This window comes from Osmia bicornis, unplaced genomic scaffold, assembly GCF_907164935.1.
Source record: "Osmia bicornis bicornis unplaced genomic scaffold, iOsmBic2.1, whole genome shotgun sequence".
Classification (NCBI taxonomy): domain Eukaryota; kingdom Metazoa; phylum Arthropoda; class Insecta; order Hymenoptera; family Megachilidae; genus Osmia; species Osmia bicornis.
Genome location: NW_025791124.1, coordinates 163,824 through 171,651, shown reverse-complemented (window position 1 = coordinate 171,651; position 7,828 = coordinate 163,824). Strand labels below are relative to the sequence as shown.

Sequence of the window (7,828 nt, the reverse complement as noted above, 5' to 3'; positions counted from 1 at the left end):
CTCGGTCGGTAACATGGGTCGATAATCCCGCCTTCACCAAATAAGTAAAAGTAATCGCTGCTGCGCTGTCTAACCACCGATCCGAGCGCTCGCCAATATTAAAACTCCTAAATTCGAACCGTTACGGCATTAATGCGAAAGCAATTCAGCGAGCAATTATCAAGCGACAACAACGACCAAGAGCTTTATCTTTACTCGAGTTTAGAGCATTTTTAATTTCAATTCAGTGCCTTGCACCGCGAAGTCTGTGAATCGTGTAATCCCAAATTAAAACACAAGTGTGATTTTTGTAGTTCTTGATTCACGACTCATTGTGTAAAAATTATAAGTTATACACAATTAGAGACCACTAAGCTATGTCGTTCATCTTCTCCTCGACGCCCACGGCTTTGAAAAGACGGAATCTACGCCTTTTCCGAAAACTCTAATTCTCGCCAAGAACATATTATTTCTAATGTGGATATAGTAATAATGATATTGTTATTAAATGTGCACTGATCTGTAGGAAGGTATCAGTATATTACATTATATCTAATGCAGATATAGTAATAATGATATTTTTATTAAATGTACATTGATCTGTGGGAAGGTATCTAATGTGGATATGGTAATAATGATATTGTTATTGAATGTACATTACATGCCTAATGCACATATCGTAATAATGATATTGTTATTAAATGTACATTGATCTGTACGAAGGAATCAGTATATTACATTATTTCTAAGGTAGATATAGTAATAATGATATTGTTATTATATGTATATTACATATCCAATGCAGATATAGTAATAATGATATTGTTACTAAATGTACATTGATCCTTAGGAAGGTATCAGTATATTACATTATATCTAATGTAGGTATAGTAATAATGATATTGTTATAAAATGTACATTGATCTGCGTGCACAGCACCTACGTGCATTTTGGAGTAGAGAATTTGAATTGATCCATTAAACAAATTAAACTTTGTGGAATGAAATACTTGGATTAATAACAGAAACGGACTCCGAAAACTGATGCAATTACTTTCTCGCAGGATATATCTGGAAATGTGTTTGAGGTAAAAGAAATATTAAACCATATTTTTTTCAATACATCATTTATTTCAAATCAATGTTGATGAGTACAATGTATCAATATATAATAATATGATTTATTCTTCTTTATTTTCAGCATTTATTCAGACATTGATGAGGAAGTTACAACCAATAAATTATGCAGTAGAAAAATTGAATAGATCCATTAAAGAAATTAAACAGTATGGAATAAAATAATAGGACAAATAAGAAAAATGTACCCTGAAAATTACTTTCTCGCAGCATATATCTGGAAGTATGTTTAAGGTAAAAGAAATATTAAAGCTTATGTTGTTCAATACATTCTTTATTCCAAATTAATGTTGTTGTGGACAATGTATCAATATATAATAATATGATTTCTTTTTCTTTATTTTCAGCATTTATTCAGACATTGATGAGGAAATTACAAACAAGAAATTGTGGATCTATATATATAAAAAGAATAGACCTGACTCACTGACTCATCAACGCCTAGGCCAAACCTTCGGACCTAGAAAGCTGAAATTTTGCACAGAGGTTTCCTTTATGAAGTGTACAAGGAATAAGAAAGGATATTTCGAAATTCCACCCCTGAAGGGGTGAAAAGGGATTGCAACCTTTGGATGAGGAATACTTTATTTGTGGTCGGATTTGCTTGAAACTTGGTCTTAACGCTCTTTGATATATTTAATTAAACACCTATTTCAGCATTTTAAAGAATTGAAGCCCTGAAGGGGTGAAAAGGGGTTGCAACCTTTGTATGAGGAATACTTTATTTGTGGTCGGATTTGCTTGAAACTTGGTCTTAACGCTCTTTGATATATTTAATTAAACACCTATTTCAGCATTTTAAAGAATTCAACCCCTGAAGGGGTGAAAAGGGTTTGCAACTTTTGTATGAGGAATACTTTATTTATGGTCGGATTTGCTTGAAACTTGGTCTCAACGCTCTCCGATATATTTAATCAAACACCTATTTCAGCATTTTAAAGAATTCAACCCCTGAAGGGGTGAAAAGGGGTTGCAACCTTTGTATGAGGAATACTTTATTTGTGGTCGGATTTGCTTGAAACTTGGTCTTAACGCTCTTTGATATATTTAATTAAACACCTATTTCAGCATTTTAAAGAATTGAAGCCCTGAAGGGGTGAAAAGGGGTTGCAACCTTTGTATGAGGAATACTTTATTTGTGGTCGGATTTGCTTGAAACTTGGTCTTAACGCTCTTTGATATATTTAATTAAACACCTATTTCAGCATTTTAAAGAATTGAAGCCCTGAAGGGGTGAAAAGGGGTTGCAACCTTTGTATGGGACATATTGTGTTCGTTACTATTTCTCCTTAAAGTTGCCTTATTTCCGTAAATGTATCTAGAAACTTCAACTTTAACATGTAAGTACGTAATTATTATGTTGTCACTAAACCGTTGCTTCAAAGTTATAAGGCCATTATCTTCCCACTGTAGGCGTTTGTGGAGGGGTAGAGAGTGTTTTGTCTCCCTGGACGCCTTGAGTTCGGATCGGGGTCCGCTAGGTGGCGACGAGCCTAGGTGTTCCTGCAAGCGGTACCCCGGCATACGGTTCGGATATATGTGAGTTCCGAACGCCGGTAAGATAGGTGTCTGGGGCAGGAATCGTCTGTTGTTAGCCCCACTGACAAGTCTGACAGACGATCCCGAGACGAAACCCCTTTTTTTCCCCTCTCCTACACACCACAGTTGCGCGCACCGCCGCCGCTTCCCGGACAGTATATGAACAGCGAGACAAGGCGGGCCAACTTCTATTATTACTGCAACATTTGTGACGATAACGTTTGAAATCTAAGATGGCGACATGACGAAATTAAAACTCTATAGGGGTGAACAGGGGGATAAAATGTTTTATGCAGAAACAACATCAATTTAAGAGGGCATTAAACGGTTTCCTGTGCGAGCGAAGCCGCGGACAAAAGCTAGTACAACATAAATAGTAGGAAATTTAATTTGCTACCAAAAAGGTCTCTTAACATTGTGCCATAGCTCGCAACGTTTCCGAGATATTTCCCTTTATAATGATAGTGCGGCTTCGGAACTTTTAAATATCGCGATATATCTCGAAAACTACGCAATCTCATCAAAAAATGTCATAGAACATAAATAGAAGGCAATTTAATTTCCTACAAAAAAGGTCTCTGAACATTTTGCCGTACTTCGCACCCTTTTCAAGATATTTGCGGATTTACCTCAAGGAAATATGCGTCACGCAAATATTCCGAGATATTTCTTCTTCTTCTGGTTCTTCTTCAGCACAGCTGCGGCTGGAAGTGGCATTTCGGGCTTCGAATAGTGCAGAGTTACCTCAAAGATAGGGGCCACGGTGTTTCTTTATCTTTATAATGTTGGTACGGCGTCGGAACTTTGAAATATCTCGATATATCTCGAGAACTGCGCATCTGATCAAAAAATGTCATAGAACATAAATGATAGGAAATTTAATTTCCTAGAAAAAAGGTCTCTTAACATTTTGCCATAGCTCGCACCGTTTCCGAGATATTTGCAGATTTATCTCAAGGGAAGGGGCCTCACGCACATATTCCAAGATATTTCTTCTTCTTCCTGTTCTGCTTCAGCACAGCTGCGCTAGAAGTGGCATTTACAGCTTAGAGTAGTGCAGAGTTACCTCAAAGAAAGGGGCCACGGAGTTTCTTCATCTTTATAATGTTGGTACGGCGTCGGAACTTTGAAATATGTCGATATATCTCGAAAACTACCCATCTCATCAAAAAATGTCGTAGAACATAAATAGTAGGAAATTTAATGTCCTACAAAAAAGGTCTCTCAATATTTTGCCATAGCTCGCACCGTGTCCGAGATATTTGCCTTTATACTGTTGGTGCGGCTTTGGAACATTTAAATATCTCGATATATAGTAAACTACGCTTCTGATCAAAAAATGTCGTAGCATATAAATAGTAGGAAATTGAATTTCCTACAAAAAAGGTCTGTTAACATTTTGCAACAGCTCGCACCGTTTCCGAGATATTTGTCTTCATTAGGTGTGGCTTCGGAACTTTGAAATATCTCTACAGTTCAATGTACATTTAATAACAATATCATTATTACTATATGGACATTATGTGTAATGTAATATACTGATACCTTCCTACGGATCAGTGTACATTTAGTAACAATATCATTATTACTATATCTGCATTAGATATATAATACACATTAAATAACATTATCATTATTACTATATCTACGTTAGAAAGAAGGTAATATGCTTATCCCTTCGTCCAGATCAATGTACATTTAATAACAATATTACTATTACTATATGTGCATTAGATATGTAATATACATTCAATAGCGATATCATTATTACTATATCTACATTAGATATAATGTAATATACTGATACCTTCCTACAGATCTATGTACATTTAGGAACAATATCATTACTACTATATCTGCATTAGATATGTAGTATACATTCAATTACAATATCATTATTACTACATCAGCATTAGATATGTAATATACATTTAATAACAATATCATTATTACTATATCTGCGTTAGATATGTAAAACACGTTTAATAACAATATCATTATTACTATATCTACGTTAGAAATAATGTAATATGCTTATTCCTTCGTCCAGATCACTGTACATTTAATAACAACATCATTATTACTATATGTGCATTAGATATGTAATATATATCAAATAAGAATTTAATGTTATTATATGTATATTACATATCTAGTGCAGATATAGTAATAATGATATTGTTTTATAAATGTATATTACACATCTAATGCAGATATAGTAATAATGATATTGTTATTAAATGTACATTGATCTGTAGTAACGAATCAGTATATTACATTATATCTAATGCAGATATACTAATAATGATATTGTTATTAAATGTATATTATCCAGGATTGATGGAGATCCTGGAAGGATTGCGCGGGAAAAGTAATTTAACACTTGGTCGGTCGGTTTCACCAATTTATTTATTTGAGTCAATGATAAAATTTCGTGAGCACGATGAATTGACAAATAACGATTGAGCGTACAATGATCAGCTTTGAATCTTTACGTACAAGAAAATGAATCGTCTGAATGATTTTACAATTGCAATGAGTCGTCGTGAACTTGATACATACAATTTATAGAATTGATCTGTCACCTTGATCGTTTTTGCCTTAACAATGCGTTAAGCATCGTCTCGCGATGATCGTTGATCAATAATGGCGTCGTTGAGCGCGTGCCGGCGAGAAGACCCCTGCACACGCGTTACCTAGATGGGCGACTCCTGATCGATAAATCAATCGACCGTGAGCGCCATCATGGCTGAGCGTATTCTCAAACATTTCCGCCCGCCATCAGCAACTCGTTGAGGATGTTTCTGCAGGGGTGAGCTCAGCTTGATGGTGAACAGGCAGGGTGACAAGCTTGGTGATCGGTCGGACGAGAGTCGTGGTTGCAGTCTTCACGGTTGCAACCCTGGTGAGGGCAACCTTGCCGGGGTGAGCTTCTGTCACTCTTGCGAGTGGCCACTTGCTTGGTGGAAGATGCTCGTTTGTGAGCAGCACCAACGAGCCTGTCTTGGTGTCGTGAGACGGGTGATGCCACTTTGAAATTGACTGAAGTCTCTGCAGGTAGTGTCGAGACCACTGAGACCAGAAGTGTTGAACCCTTTGCTGGATCAGCTGCCATTTAGACAGTCTACCTGGTGAAACGTCGATCAGTGATGGTTCTGGTATTGTGTTGAGTGCTGAGCCGATGAGAAAGTGTCCTGGGGTGAGCGCAGAGATGTCGTCGGGATCGTCACTGAGCGGCTCCAATGGTCTTGAGTTGAGCACCGCTTCGATCTGTGTGAGGAGAGTGGAAAACTCTTCGAACGTTAGTAAGAGCTCACCAATAGTTCTCCTGAGATGGTACTTGATCGATTTCACCACAGCTTCCCATTTTCCTCCCATGTGAGGAGCAGCTGGTGGGTTGAACATCCGTTGAGTGTTGTGGGCTGACAGAATCGATGCGATCTGTTGGTGCTCCTTTGAGCTTGACGTGAACAGGCGTTTGAGCTCTGCCTGTGCTCCAATAAAATTTGTACCACAGTCAGAGTACAATTTATGAGCGATCCCTCGTCTCGATGAAAATCGTCTGTAAGCTGCCAGAAATCCTTCTGTTGAGTAATCGCTGACAACCTCGAGGTGAACAGCTGATGAGGAGAAACAGACGAACACGCAGATCCATCCTTTGATCGTTTTCGAGCCTCTTCCCTTTGAATTCTTCATTGTCATCGGTCCTGCATAATCGACACCGGTGTGAGCAAATGGTCGTGATGCTGTGACTCGAGAGAGATCTAGTTGACCCATCATCTGACCAGCTCGAATCCCCCTCTGACGAGCACACACGACGCATCTCAAGATGTGAGATTTTACAGGAGCTCTGCCACCGATGATCCAATACCGTTGTCGAATATATGCGAGCGTGAGCGGCTTTCCTCCGTGAAATGTTTGCTTGTGAGCATCTTCAATGATGATCTTCAACAGGTGAGCGTCCCGCGGGAGGATCGCTGGATGTTTTTCATCCCTGCTGAGCGCTGTGTTTGTGAGTCTTCCTCCTACTCGTATTGTTCCCTGCGAATCGATGAAGGCGGTGAGGCGACTGAAAGGATGAGTTGCAGGCAGGGTTGAGCCTGAATTGAGCATCTTGATTTCGCTGGTGAAATACAAGTGTTGAGTCGCGTGAATCCAGAAGAGCTGCGCCTTCTCCATGTCGCAGGATGGTATGATGATCACAGGAGGAGTTTCGAGCTTTCTCTTAAGCCGTGAGGCAATCCTGAAACAAAGTGCAGTCAGTCTATACAGCTTAATAAGAGATGAATATTTATAAATGAGATCCCAATGATAACTTAGCTTTTGAGCTGAAGCAAAGAGTGAGACATTGGGTCTCACTTCGAGCTCGATGGTCAAAGTTGAGAATTCCTTTTGCTCTGGCCAATGATCTTGATTTCGAGCTATCCATGGAGGACCTTTCCACCAAAGCTCTAATCGTTGGAGTTCATCTGTCGAAATGCCTCGTGAAGCACAGTCGGCTGGATTAGACGCACCTGGAACATGCCTCCACTGCGCAGTTGGAGTGAGTTCTTGGATCTGAATGAATCTGTTTCGCACATAATCCTTCCAACGTGATGCTTGCGATTTGATCCATATGAGCGAAACTTGAGAATCCGTCCACAGGTGCGTTGCACTGATCTTCACCTTGAGCGTTGATTGAACATATTTTGTGAGTTTTGCCAATAGGAGTGCTGCAGACAATTTCAGTCCTGGTATTGTGAGCCTCTTCAGTGGTGCAACTTTTGTCTTAGAACAGACAAGTGACGTCATTGAGTTGTTGGACGGAGAGCTCACAGTGATATAAATCACTGCTGCCATGGCAAGTTGAGAAGCATCAGCGAATCCATGAATTTCTACAGTTGAATTGTTCCATGTGTTGAACCATCTTGGAATTGTCAGTTTGGCCATACCTTTGAGATCTTCTCTGATGATGAACTATCGTCTTACAATTTGAGACGGTAATGGGTCGTCCCAATTGATTTTGTGTAGCCAGAGTTCTTGTAATAGCATTTTTGCTCGTACTATTACCGGTGAGACGAAACCTAATGGATCAAATATCCGAGCCACTTCGGACAATACGAGGCGTTTTGAACACTTACTTGGTTGATCAGTCAAGGTTGATGAGAAGCCGAATGCGTCATTTTGAGGCATCC

The 7,828-nt window shown here is 38.9% G+C and overlaps 1 protein-coding gene across 1 annotated transcript; it reads right to left on the bottom strand.

Moving 5' to 3' along the window:
* Nucleotides 1-5,435: 5,435 nt before the first annotated feature.
* On the bottom strand, nucleotides 5,436-7,583 carry LOC123988777. Its single transcript, XM_046289521.1, has one exon. The coding sequence runs from the start codon at nucleotides 7,581-7,583 to the stop codon at nucleotides 5,436-5,438; it is 2,148 nt and encodes a 715-aa protein (XP_046145477.1).
* Between the last annotated feature and the right edge of the window lie 245 nt (nucleotides 7,584-7,828).

Coding starts and splice junctions, on each gene's coding strand:
- LOC123988777 (XM_046289521.1), bottom strand. CDS start 7,583: ATGGCCAAACTGACAATTCCAAGATGGTTCAACACATGGAACAATTCA.